Source organism: Schistocerca gregaria, chromosome 6 (genome assembly GCF_023897955.1).
Source record: "Schistocerca gregaria isolate iqSchGreg1 chromosome 6, iqSchGreg1.2, whole genome shotgun sequence".
Lineage (NCBI taxonomy): Eukaryota > Metazoa > Arthropoda > Insecta > Orthoptera > Acrididae > Schistocerca > Schistocerca gregaria.
In genome coordinates, this window is record NC_064925.1 from 521,298,428 (window position 1) to 521,312,978 (window position 14,551).

Sequence of the window (14,551 nt, forward strand, 5' to 3'; positions counted from 1 at the left end):
GATGAATCCCAAACCGTTGGCTGTGGTGTGAGTTGCACATTAAACCAACCGTACTGTGCAATGTGCATGCCCGCGCAAGTCTGGCATTCAATAGTTACGGCCGGCCGTTGTGGCCGAGCGGTTCTAGGCGCTTCAGTCTGGGACCGCGCGACCGCTACAGTCACAGGTTCGAATCCTGCCTCGGGCATGAATGTGTGTGATGCCCTTAGGTTAGTTAGGTTTAAGTAGTTCCAATTCCAGGGGACTGATAACCTCAGATGTTAAGTCCCATAGTGCTCAGAACCATTTTAACGATTTGAACAATAGTTACAGCACGGCTAGTTAGGTAAACCCATTCACCACGACAATGTATATCTTACCACATCGGATGGGGAAAGTCGATTTCTAATTATCTTGACGCAAAAAACTGAATAAAAAGCAACAATGACATCAGTTTATAATTGTCCTGAGATCAAAAACTGCATAAAAAGCACTGGCTGTGCAATGCGTGAAGGAACGCCATCTTACATAAAAATAAACCTTCTTACACATTCAACTTGTTGAAAGATTAGAATGACGTTGGTCTTCAAAAGACTCTCATTGTGGTCACCACTGACGGTACAGGTAACAGGACCCGCAGCAACGATCTTTATGAAAAATATGGCCCTACAGTACACGATGCTGTCAGCCCGCATTACACAGTCATCTTTGCATAATGAAATGGTACCGGTTGATATGCGTGTAGATTTTCCGTTGCCCACATTCTGCTGCAATTTTGCGAATTGGCTTGTCCTTGGGAATGGAAATGGGCTTCATGTGTTCACATATGGCTTCACAGTAGCTCATTGTCCACTTCCAAGCGGGCAAGAAATTCTAGAGCAAATTTTTCTCCCATAGCCAGGTCAGCATGAAGCAACTCCTGAACGTGGGTAATTTTGTGTGGATGGCAATTAAGGATCATTCGTAGAATTTTATGCGCTGTGTTCACAGGCATTTTTGAAAACCACATTGCACTTCAAAAGAACCTGTCTTGCCGAATTTCGTAATCATTTTCTCCAGAGCCTTGGAAGACATCGGGCCAACGCCTTTTTTCATAGAGTTGATTAGCCGGAACTTCCACAGAGCTTCTGGCGCACAGTCACCGTTCTTGTAAAATACCTTTAACAGGAGCGCGTGATCCTGCATTGAGACAGTCATCCCGAGCATCTCAGACACAAATTCAGGAACAGCCATGTACCCCACGCCTTGTATTTTGCATATTCTGTCGCTTACAATGCCATCTAGTGGGAAAATTTTCGTTAAACTTTTTTTATTTCCACAACGTTTCGATAGTATTCTGTTCAAATTTGACATCATTTCTGAGCGTGGTTCATTTTTTTTAACGTTTTGAAACTGCAACTTTAATTTCAATCACCGTGTATTTCCTTACTCCACTCTGAAACGGTAGCATTCACTACAGGTCGGCTGCAGCCCATTTCTGAAATTACAAAAATACTTTAGTAAAGTAAGGTTGCTCCAGATGTGAAAAGCTGTTCCTACACTATCGCTCAAAAGTCATTTTGAGGAAAACTGCAAACTGGAACCAGAAATGTTAGAAATACTCATAAGTCATATGTGGATTAATCTTTTATTGAAACTAAATGGCGGCCGGAGTGGCCGAGCGGTTCTAGGCGCTACAGTCTGGAACCGCGCGCCTGCTAAGGTCGCAGGTTCGAATCCTGCCTCGGGCATGGATGTGTGTGATGTCCTTAGGTTAGTTAGGTTTAAGTAGTTCTAGGGGACTGATGACCTTAGAAGTTAAGTCCCATAGTGCTCAGAGCCATTTGAACCATTTTGATACTAAATACAAGCAGTCAAACTTTACTCTCCTCAAAGCAGTCTCATTTGCCTTCAATCACCATTTTGCATACACAGGACATTCTTGCTGTCAGCTTCATCAGGGTTTCCTCGGTGATACGCCGCCATTCCTCTTGTAGTCTGGTACAGACGTGATAAACGTTGGTAATAGGCCTTGATTTTACTGCTCCATCCAAGTGGTCCCAAAGCAGTTCAACAGAAATACAGTCAGGGGATTGGGACGGCCAGATCATATTTATATTTTTCAGTTCCTACTTTTTTCTACATTTGCCAAATACGCTTTACACAGTTTTGAAGGGTATTTAGGGTCGTTATCACGCTGTAGGACGAATCCCTTACGAATCAAACATCTTCCACATGGCTTTGCATGATACTGTAGTATGCAATGGTAATCTTCTTTCTTCATTGTTCTGTTTATTTGTACAAGATCACCAGTCATACCGCCTCCAAAAATCCCCAGGCCATGAGGGAACCCTTTCCATGCTTTGATGTTGGAGATACAAATTAGTGTAACATTCATTCACCTGGCAGCCGGCGAACAAACTTGCGTTGCTTTGTTCGAAAGACCTCAAATTTGGGGTCGTCCGTGAAAAGTACCTTTTTCCACTAATTTACTGCCCAACTTTCATGTTTTCTTCCCCAATGTAGCCTCTTCTGTCTACTAATATCTGTCAATAATGGTTTCTCAGCCGCCACTTGCCCGTTATAGTTCATTGCCTGTTGACGTCTGTTCACCGTCACTTACACTCAATGGCTTTTCCCCATTACGGTTTAGTTCTACTGCTAAAACTGGCGCTGTTTTGAATCTATCACGTTTACTTGTGACTACCATATATTTGTCATATCTTTTTGATGTGACTTTTGGCCTACCCCTAACAAAATGCCCCTTTCTTACCCGTAAACGTGTTTACTGATTTGTTTACGTCCTATGAAGGGTTCAAAACTGGTCCAAATGGCTCTGAACACTGTGGGAATTAACTTCTGAGGTCATCAGTCCCCTAGAACTTAGAACTACTTAAACCTAACTAACCTAAGGACATCACACACATCCATGCCCGAGGCAGGATTCGAACCTGCGACCGTAGCGCTCGCACGGTTCCAGACTGTAGCGCCTAGAATCGCTCGTCCACCCCGGACGGCCCTATGAAGGGGCATGCAATACTTGGAACCCAAGAAGCATATCAACGGAAAGTTGTATTGTGAACGATTTCATTTTTAAAAACATGGAACACTACTCTTAAACGTTGTAGTAAGCATATCGCTGGGAAAACAATATAGCTAATTCGTATTTGAATCTGACAACTAGCTACTTTTGTCTTACTTTCAGGGCGTTCGAAAACTTTTGAGCAATTTGGTCATTTACTTAGGAATAAATATTCTATTCACATTTAAAAATGTTGCACTAAAGAAAATTTTGTCAACACTGTATTTAATGGTCTGTGTGTTACATTACTTTCTACGTATGCAAAATCAGAAAGTTACATCAAATTGAGATGAAGTATTACGAAAACCAGTTAGAAGTTAAAGACAATTCGAAATGGAAGTGGCTAGCAACAACTCAGATTTCGAATTTCAAGGCAGGGAAAATTGTTAAGGCAATAAAGTAACTCAGATCGTTTGTAAATATCTCGTGTTCCATGGTAGGAGACGTTCTTCCATTTCGAGGTACAAGATGGTGCACCACCGATGTAGGGTGGCTTAACTGTCCACAATCTAAACAGCAAGTTTTTAAATATGTGCTGAATATTACTCACCTTAACGATATCTTCGAAATATCCTTAATTTACTATAGAGTAATTAAATATGTAGAACTTTTAATATTTACAAACGCTGCGCAAAACACAACCTGATGTCACACAGTAAAAACAGCAGAAAATGCTGGACATTGCTTATGATTGTTTCCAGTTCACATTCCTTCCTGTGATTTTAAAATCAGTTACTGGATTGAAACATGGAGCAGGAAACACGTTGCAACCTCCCCATCACATTTGCGTCTGTATGAAATTTAGCCCAACGTTACCTCCCACTCTATAAAAGTCTGCGTATTACGAAAACTATGTATCCACGAACTGTTATCTAGCTTAAACTCGCATGCTAACCTTTGATTAAACGGAACCTAATTTTAATTGAACTGTAATTGGCCTGAATACAACATGTCTTTATATTAAATGAGCAACTGAAGTACGACAATTATCTGGTCCTAATCAAAGTTTCCACTTGCCTCGCATCTTGACATCATTGTTGCAGATTTCTCGAAAGCACATCAGCAAACAGCAAGCAGGCAGCGACTAAGCTACATTTCTGTTTCTAAATAAAATTTACAACTATTGCATACCACATGAGGTAATGCGTAATGGTAAACAATGCGACGGGGAGAGTAATTATTCCTATGAAATGATAATCCAAGTCAACGATTTTAGAATGAAGTATGTATTCAAAAATACAGAGTAAAATTTCTCGTGATCTTCAAACATGACCTTGGACTGAACAGTACAAAGCTTAACACAGTGAACAATGATTTAAAAGCAAAAAATATTTAAAAAATTTATATAAAAACCAAACAGCTTAATCAGTTAATATATTAATGCATTAACGAGGAAAGTGGGAAGTGGGGTGGTCTTTCTCTCAGCTCTGAGCAAGTGAACGAATTTAGCTAGCTCCCAATAACCATTTCTACAAATTAGGCGTGCAGAGCTGCAATGTTACTTCAAAGTTCTTCTCTTAAAAAAAAAGTAGTATTATACAAAATTTATATTCTTTTCGCCTTCCACTATACAGGGTGTTACAAAAAGGTACGGCCAAACTTTCAGGAAACATTCCTCACACATTAATAAAGAAAAGATGTTATGTGGACATATGTCCGGAAACGCTTAATTTCCATGTTAGAGCTCATTTTAGTTTCGTCACTATGTACTGTACTTCCTCGATTCACCGCCAGTTGGCCCAATTGAAGGAAGGTGATGTTGACTTCGGTGCTTGTGTTGACATGCGACTCATTGCTCTACAGTACTAGCATCAACCACATCAGTACGTAGCAATAACAGGTTAGTGTTCATCACGAACGTGGTTTTGCAGTCAGTGCAATGTTTACACATGCGGAGTTGGCAGACGCCCATTTGATGTATGGATTAGCACGGGGCAATAGCCGTGGCGCGGTTCGTTTGTATCGAGACAGATTTCCAGAACGCAGGTGTCGCGACAGGAAGACGTTCGAAGCATTTGATCGGCGTCTTAGGGAGCACGTAACATTCCAGCCTATGACTCGCGACTGGGGAAGACCTAGAACGACGAGGACACCTGCAATGGACGAGGTAAGTCTTCGTGCAGTTGACGATACCCCTAATGTCAGCGTCAGAGAAGTTGCTGCTGTACAAGGTAACGTTGACTACATCACTGTATGGAGAGTGCTACGGGAGAACCAGTTGTTTCCGTATCATGTACAGCGTGTTCAGGCACTATCGGCAGCTGATTGGCCTCCACGGGTACAATTCTGTGAATGGTTCATCCAACAATGTGTCAATCCTCATTTCAGTGCAAATGTTCTCTTTGCGGATGAGGCTTCATTCCAACGTGATCAAATTGTAAATTTTCACAATCAAGATGTGTGGGCTGACGAGAATCCGCACGCAATTGTGCAATCACATCACCAACACAGATTTTCTGTGAACGTTTGTGTAGGCATTGTAGGTGATGTCTTGATTGGGCCCCACGTTCTTCCACCTACGCTCAGTGGAGCACGTTATCATGATTTCATACGGGATACTCTACCTGTGCTGCTAGAACATGTGCCTTTACAAGTACGACACAACATGTGGTTCATGCGCGATGAAGCTCGTGCACATATCAGTCGAAGTGTTCGTACGCTTCTCAACAACAGATTCGGTGATCGATGGATTGGTAGAGGCGGGCCAATTCCATGGCGTCCAAGCTCTCCTGACCTCAACCCTCTTGAATTTCATTTATGGGGGCATTTGAAAGCTCTTGTGTACGCAACCGCGGTACCAAATGTAGAGACTGTTCGTGCTCGTATTGTGAAGGCTGTGATACAATACGCCATTCTCCAGGGCTGCATCAGCGCATCAGGGATTCCATGCGACGGAGGGTGGATGCATGTGTCCTCGCTAAAGGAGGGCATTTTGAACATTTCCTGTGACAAAGTGTTTGAAGTCACGCTGGTACGTTCTGCTGCTGTGTGTTTCCATTCCATGATTAATGTGAGGTGAAGAGAAGTAATGAAATGAGCTATAACATGTAAAGTAAGCGTTTCTGGACACATGTCCACATAACATATTTTCTTTCTTTGTGTGTGAGGAATGTTTCCTGAAAGTTTGGCCGTACCTTTTTGTAACACCCTGTATACATCATACTCATCCTTGCTGTCCTTTACAATAAATCTTTCTTCACCTAACGGATACAATCACAAGTCAACACAGCACTACAGAAAACGTCCATCAGCTACCACACTTTAACTAAGAATACATCACACTTTACAGAGGCAGAGACTGTGCCACTACAAACCAAAGATTGTTTAACAGTAACGTAACTTGTTCTCTCTCTGACGTGCACAACGACAACATACAAAAATCCAAACGACATGACCACCTTACAACGTGTTCCTAGATGCACTATCCTCCAGGTACAACGCTCTCTCCTATTTCATAATTTTGTTTAATATTATCGAAATTCAATTTCCGAAGGTGCCTGGTATTCTCGTGTATCTTTTTCTGTGTGCATTCCAAAAGTCACCCATTAATACGGACCTGGCGTGTTGTCTTGTGCCTGCAGTCTCTGTACGGCCTGACGGAGACGAGCCCCGTGGTCTTCCAGTCTCAGCCAACCGACACGGAGGATCAGATGTTGAACACCGTGGGAGCCGTGTCGCAGCACGTCGAGGTGAGGTGAGCAACGCAGCGCCGCCTTCTTCTTTTGTGTCGGGAAGAGCGTCCAGCGAGTGGCGAACATAAAGACGGAAGTGGCGAGTGTGACACCCCGAACGCCTTAGGCGACCGCTACCGAACTGTTATCCGCCATCCTCTTGCCTGTGGAACGTGCTCGTCAAAATTTAATCCTTAAACAATCTTATTTCAGCATATTCAGTACAGCAAAACGCAGTTTCCGCACGTCAAGTATGGTGTGTTTACGTGTCGACGCACTACTACGAGTTCGCGCCCCCACCCGACTGCTCTAGCAGACAATCTCGGGCTGTAGCAGTGGATGCGTCGCCCAGTGCAAAGCCGCAACGCGAACTGTATGCGTCCGATACGACCCTACGGGTTGTGTGGTAGTCTGGATGTGCTGTGGATGACGAAATAAAATACAGTCTGTGAATCTTCAGGTTTTGGCGGCGCAAAGACTGCTCCATTAAGTTTCGGGTGTGCAGCCGCAAGAATTCTCCTTCTTCTTCTAATGAGAATGTGGCCTTTCTTACATTGTACAAACAACTCGTACTGTCCAAGAAAAATGTACAGAACACCGGAGGTATACACGACTTTTACAACCTAACAAGTCGCGAGTGGCAGTGCACTGTACTGACACTGGTCAAAGTACACTCCTGGAAATTGAAATAAGAACACCGTGAATTCATTGTCCCAGGTAGGGGAAACTTTATTGACACATTCCTGGGGTCAGATGCATCACATGATCACACTGACAGAACCACAGGCACATAGACACAGGCAACAGAGCATGCACAATGTCGGCACTAGTACAGTGTATATCCACCTTTCGCAGCAATGCAGGCTGCTGTTCTCCCATGGAGACGATCGTAGAGATGCTGGATGTAGTCTTGTGGAACGGCTTGCCATGCCATTTCCACCTGGCGCCTCAGTTGGACCAGCGTTCGTGCTGGACGTGCTGACCGCGTGAGACGACGCTTCATCCAGTCCCAAACATGCTCAATGGGGGACAGATCCGGAGATCTTGCAGGCCAGTGTAGTTGACTTACACCTTCTAGAGCACGTTGGGTGGCACGGGATACATGCGGACGTGCATTGTCCTGTTGGAACAGCAAGTTCCCTTGCCGGTCTAGGAATGGTAGAACGATGGGTTCGATGACGGTTGGGATGTACCGTGCACTATTCAGTGTCCCCTCGACGATCACCAGAGGTGTACGGCCGGTGTAGGAGATCGCTCCCCACACCATGATGCCGGGTGTTGGCCCTGTGTGCCTCGGTCGTATGCAGTCCTGATTGTGGCGCTCACCTGCACAGCGCCAAACACGCATACGACCATCATTGGCACCAAGGCAGAAGCGACTCTCATGGCTGAAGACGACACGTCTCCATTCGTCCCTCCATTCACGCCTGTCGCGACACCACTGGAGGCGGGCTGCACGATGTTGGGGCGTGAGTGGAAGACGGCCTAACGGTGTGCCGGACCGTAGCCCAGCTTCATGGAGACGGTTGCGAATGGTCTTCGCCGATACCCCAGGAGTAACAGTGTCCCTAATTTGCTGGGAAGTGGCGGTGCGGTCCCCTATGGCACTGCGTACGCTCCTACGGTCTTGGCGTGCATCCGTGCGTCGCTGCGGTCCGGTCCCAGGTCGACGGGCACGTGCACCTTCCGCCGACCACTGGCGACAACATCGATGTACTGTGGAGACCTCACGCCCCATGTGTTGAGCAATTCGGCGGTACGTCCACCCGGCCTCCAGCATGCCCACTATATGCCCTCGCTCAAAGTCCGTCAACTGCACATACGGTTCACGTCCACGTTGTCGCGGCATGCTACCAGTGTTAAAGACTGCGATGGAGCTCCGTATGCCACGGCAAACTGGCTGACACTGACGGCGGCGGTGCACAAATGCTGCGCAGCTAGCGCCATTCGACGGCCAACACCGCGGTTCCTGGTGTGTCCGCTGTGCCGTGCGTGTGATCATTGCTTGTACAGCCCTCTCGCAGTGTCCGGAGCAAGTATGGTGGGTCTGACACACCGGTGTCAATGTGTTCTTTTTTCCATTTCCAGGAGTGTATGTTGTATGACAACATCGAAATTCTGGCAACTACATCATCTTTTTGGGACTCGATAGTGAAGGAGGCAATTGAGATTATCTTGACGTCGAATTTCATAGAGATAGTGGTTTCAACCTTGATAAACCTTGGAATCCGGCATTTGGTGTAATAAACTCACAAAGACGTCGTCACAATGTAGCTCACAACGATATATCGACATGTCGACACAGATCGAAAGCGGAGCATAGATGTAACTCGCGCATTGTGCACGTCTCTGCCGCCGACCACTGCCTCTGGCGCATTTGCGTCTGTGGCTGCATGCGCAGTTGCGCGGTACACGAGTATAGAGCAGGGGTCTCCAAACTTTATAGTCGGCGGGACACATTGACTCCTCCACGAAGTCATAAGGGCCAAGATCTACCTAGTGGGATTAAAGCACTCTAGCACTCCATGATCACCGTAATGTAAGGCTACAGGAAAGATGAAATCGCAAAAATCGAAGGTTGTGGGAATAGCCAGCACTGAAATGAATTACGATTTTTATTTAATTACATAATTTTGATTGGTGGACGTACCTGACAGAAATTCAGGCTTATTTTATTCTGGCGAATTTCTCCGACAAAAAGTATGTCACTGCACATTCTTCACGAAAGCCCCTTGCAAAGTTAACGAAATCTCAAAATCATTGTTATCAACACTATTACTGCAAGACGTAACAGAGGTAATGTCAATGCATTGTTATTTCAAGCGGTGCAACAATAAGTTCGGTTATGCAGTCTTGTAGCGAGTAGCAGAGCCATTGTCGCGGTGTATTGGTCGCGATAGGCCTCGAGACTCAATTGTTGGCAATATAGGAACCACCTCAGATATTTGGCGGGCCGGATACCGGGGATGTCCGGCCAGCTAACGCGGGCCCGTTTGCCGGCTCTCGCGGGCCGGTTTCGGCCCGCGGGCCGTAGGTTGGAGACCCCTGGTATAGAGGGACGAAGCGAGCACTGGAGCGGCAGTCTTGCGGCTCACTCTGAAGATGGCTGAACGTAACACAGCCGAAACATTACAAGAAGGAGAATCCTTGCGGATGCACACCCGAAACGTAATGGAACAGAATACAGTCTCTCTCCATCAACTCGCTGAAAATCAAAGTTCTAAACTGTTCGAAAGTTCTATATCAGCTGGTAGCCCTCGCGTGCTACTGTACGAAAAGATTTTTCCGCACATACACAGCAAAAACACTTTAATGGGCCCACGTAAGTGTGGTTGGACTTACAAGTTTGGCTACGTTTCGTGTATGGGGCGCCAACTCACATTAGTAGGGTAATGTACCCAATGTTCCACAAAAATATTTAATATAAATGCAGGTAGGATCTGCTATGCAAAAACCCCGCACGCACTCATGCAGTTTTGGAAGTTTCACAAATCTGAGTTCTCTTCCAATAAGAACACAGAAAAAATCGAAATTTGCAGTTCACAATAAATTAATTTCAGACCCTCGCCGAGTTACTTAAGATCTTGGAGGCGGTTGAATAAGCCACGATTAATTGCGTGGGTTATCTTTAGAAAACCGTTGAAGTTCAACAGCATCTCAAACTATTAATTCCACAGTGGTTACACACTCAGAGCTTATAAGTGCGGCTTGTATCACACACAATCCGGGAAGTAAGAAGTTCATCAAATGGTTCAAATGGCTCTGAGCACTATGGGACTCAACTGCTGTGGTCATTAGTCCCCTAGAACTTAGAACTACTTAAACCTAACTAACCTAAGGACATCACGCACATCCATGCCCGAGGCAGGATTCGAACCTGCGACCGTAGCAGTCGCACGGTTCCGGACTGCGCGCCTAGAACCGCGAGATCACCGCGGCCGGCAAGAAGTTCATCAGATGCCCCAAAATATCTGTGTTCGAAAGTAGGAACTCTGAATAATTCACGCACGCGAACTAGTGACTATTTCACTGCTCCTCATATAAAACTTCCTGTTAACATAGTCTGACCGCCTCCAACGGCGTCCGTACGTAGACTCCTCTCCAAATTGCCGCTGTTCGCCCAGTAAACCTCGGTCAAGCACCACAGCAGTTAAACTACTAAACGTGAAAACTGCTGACATTCTTAATTTAGACCTTTTATACCATATCATACATCAAATTACAGGGAAACTTTTCCGAGAAATATATTGCTGTTATCAGTTTTCTTTTATCTACCGTAGTTCATTTATAAACAATAATTTCTATGATTTTCCTCTGTTTCCGGATGTACAAGTGTAGATATTAACAAACAGTTTAAAGCCGGCCTTGTGACAGAGCGGTTCTAGGCGCTTCATTCCGGAACCGCGCTGCTGCTATGGTCACCGGTTCCACTCCTGCCTCGGGCATGGATGTGTGTGATGTCCTTAGGTTAGGTAGGTTTAAGTAGTTCTAAGTCTAGGGGCCTGATGACCTCAGATGTTAAGTTCAAATGGTTCAAATGGCTCTGAGCACTATGGGACTTAACTTCTAAGGTCATCAGTCCCCTAGAACTTAGAACTACTTAAACCTAACTAACCTAAGCACATCACACACATCCATGCCCGAGGCAGCATTCGAACCTGCGACCGTAGCGGTCCCGCGGTTCCAGACTGTAGCACCTAGAACCGCTCGGCCACTTCGGCCGGCAGATGTTAAGTCCCATAGTGCTTAAAGCCATCTGAGCCGTTTGAAGCAATTTAAAATTACACGTTAAATAATTTCCTATATATCTAACGTTACGGTATTCCAGCTATTTTTAATGTTTCTCTATTTATTTAGTAGAAAAGTTGTCTTTAATTGTGCGAAATCCACTTTTCGCTATCTTATTTAAATATGCGAATAATTTCAGTAAATCTACTAACACTGTATGAATAAAGTTCTACGAGATGTACCTGTAGACACCTCGCTTGTTGCAATCGGATTATATGTTACCGAGATATTCACTTTTACAGTTCATGAATTATTTATGACATTAAACTTACAATGACTTATAAACTAATGCGAATGTCGAAGGCGCGTCTTAGCACGCCGAATCGTTCATCTTTTCCGCTTCAAGTGAGCCTACTGGCTCTTTAGTGACACATGTGATTCAGCATTTATTAATTTTGGTGTAAGCTCCAATATTGCGGCAACGGCTTTGCCGCAGTGGATACGCCGGTTCCCGTGAGATCACCGAAGTTAAGCGCTGTTGGGCGTGGCCGGCGCTTGGATGGGTGACCATCCGGCCGCCAAGCGCTGTTGGCATTTTTCGGAGTGCACTCAGCCTCGTGATGCCAATTGAGGAGCTACTCGACCGAATAGTAGCGGCTTCGGTCAAGAATACCATCTTACGACCGGGAGCGCGGTGTGCTGACTACACGCCCCTCCTATCCGCATCCTCCACTGAGGATGACACGGCGGTCGGATGGTCCCGGTAGGCCACTCGTGGCCTGAAGACGGAGTGCTTTTCTAATACTGCACTGGACGCGAAAAGCGACCACGAGAAACGAGCAGCCATTGTGCTGTCCAACGGACAGGTCTCCCTGGTCACGCAATCACCTTGACGGCCGGTGGAAGTCCAGAGAGAGCATCTGTGGAACCTAGCCACCGCCTGTGTGTCCGCGGTCGCCTGTTTGTGATTGAATAAACTGTGCAAGTTAGCTTGCGTCATGGTCACTATGTGTAAGTTGCGGAAAAAATTGGCGTTATGTGCAAGTTGCGTGAAGCTCACTTTCAATAAGAAAATGCTATCTGACATTGAAATCAACGTAAGAGATTGGGTCGCCACCAACTCCAGCCACACGAAAAATAAAGGGTTCGGCTGATCGGAAAATTAATTAATTTAATCATAAGATAAGAGATTCATAAGAGAACATTCATTGTACCATCACTCGTAAAGAATGGGATGTAATTACTAGTTTGGTCCAGGCACTTTTCACGTGAATCAAATATTAACATAAAGTAAATAATGAGTGAACACTGTGCGTAAGAGCAGTTTGCAGCAACACTTCTGAAAAAACATCTATTTTAAAGAATATTTTTTAAGTAAAAAGGGAACACTAATTATTGAACCTGTGCGCATGGAAACGCTATGGATGGGCTAACTAGGAAACTACAAGATAAATGGCATAGGTAATAGAGACGTAACATCGGTACACAGGATAAGATTGGTGGCAAAATTATTTATTCCTTAAAACACTGGTGTCATGCATCTACACAACTGCTGTTGTCTGGTAACTAAGTACAATTTCTTGTGAAACGGTACACGTTTTACAACACACTCGTATGCCCAAGTGGTTAATCACGTTAAACCACGCAGCCCCGAACAATTCACATTTTTCAGAAGGCACATTTGAATGGACAAAGGCTGATGGCAGTGGGCCAACAAACTCTAATATTGAACCACGTGGATGGCTTCCAGTGGACATAAGTAAATGAGACAAAGAAAATTCAGGAAGAGGCAAAATTATTAAGGTTCAGGAAAGATTAGAACGTATACAGACGCAGTTGCAGGAAGACAAACATTCACACTGAACCGAGGGCGCACTTCTTATATATGCAACACCTTTGTGTTACGTTCTTCTAATGGATCAAAGTCTGCATTAGGAATCAAACAAAGCCTGCGGAAGCCTTGCATTAAACAACCTTTATAAGACGAGATGCGAGACCAAAAACTAAAAGCTCCCCTCTCGCTACGAGACAACTCGCCACGCCGTTAACCCAACTCACCCTCCGAACAGAGCTCGGCTGCAGACCCTCGGCTCGCTGGAAGCAGACAGACCGTCTCACACACTCCAACGCCTCCCACGCGACCCCGTGGCCAGGAAAACCCAGAGATGAGGCTTCCGCCACCAACCTAACCTAACACCGGTAACTTTCACGCAAGGAGAGCAAACCTCTTTGCCCAAGGATTGGCCATTCTGTACGACTACCGCTGATTCTCTACAGCAGATTAAACCACCGTATAGCAACATGAAACACACCAAATTCATTCACTCACGCCTGCCAGAGAGTTTTGTATCACTGGAAAGTAAATAAAATGATAATGAAAGGGGACTACAGGACCCTTTCAACTGTCCTAAACAATAAATGTCGCGTTACACCGAGGACAAGAGTGTTCTCTGCCACGCGCCTATTTGCCGCAGTGCATTGAGTTTTTCCCTAAAGTACGCTACTGGAAGCGTCACCCATTTCCGGCGCCGATGCTGTCTTGCCCGCACGACGAGTGCATCGATTTACACTACTGGCCATTAAAATTGCTACACCAAGAAGAAATGTAGATGACAAACGGGTATTCATTGGACAAATATATTATACTAGAACTGACATGTGATTACAGTTTTACGCAGTTTGGGTGCAAAGATCATTCTAAATAAGTACCCAGAACAACCACCTCTGGCCATAATAACGGCCTTGATACGCCTGGGCATTGAGTCAAACAGTGCTTGGATGGCGTGAACAGGTACAGCTGCCCTTGCAGCTACAACACGATACTACAGTTCATCAAGAGTAGTGACTGACGTATTGTGACGAGCCAGTTTCTCGGTCATCATTGATCATACGTTTTCAATTGGTGAGAGATCTGGAGAATGTGCTGGCCAGGGCAGCAGTCGAACATTTTCTGTATCCAGAAAGGCCCGTACAGGACCTGCAACATGCGGTCGTGGATTTATCCTGCTGAAATGTAGGGTTTCGCAGGGATCGAATGAAGGGTAGAGCCACGAGTCGTAACACATCTGAAATGTAACGTCCACTGTTCAAAGAGCCGTTAATGCGAACAATA

General features: G+C 45.2%; 1 protein-coding gene across 1 annotated transcript in view; it reads left to right on the forward strand.

The window, feature by feature from the left end:
- LOC126278002 (medium-chain acyl-CoA ligase ACSF2, mitochondrial-like) overlaps window positions 1-14,551 on the forward strand; it is a 272,719-nt gene that overhangs the window by 218,612 nt on the left and 39,556 nt on the right. Inside the window, exon 9 of the mRNA XM_049977692.1 lies at window positions 6,622-6,729. Coding sequence (XP_049833649.1) covers window positions 6,622-6,729 — 108 coding nt within the window. The remainder of the gene's footprint in view (window positions 1-6,621; window positions 6,730-14,551) is intronic.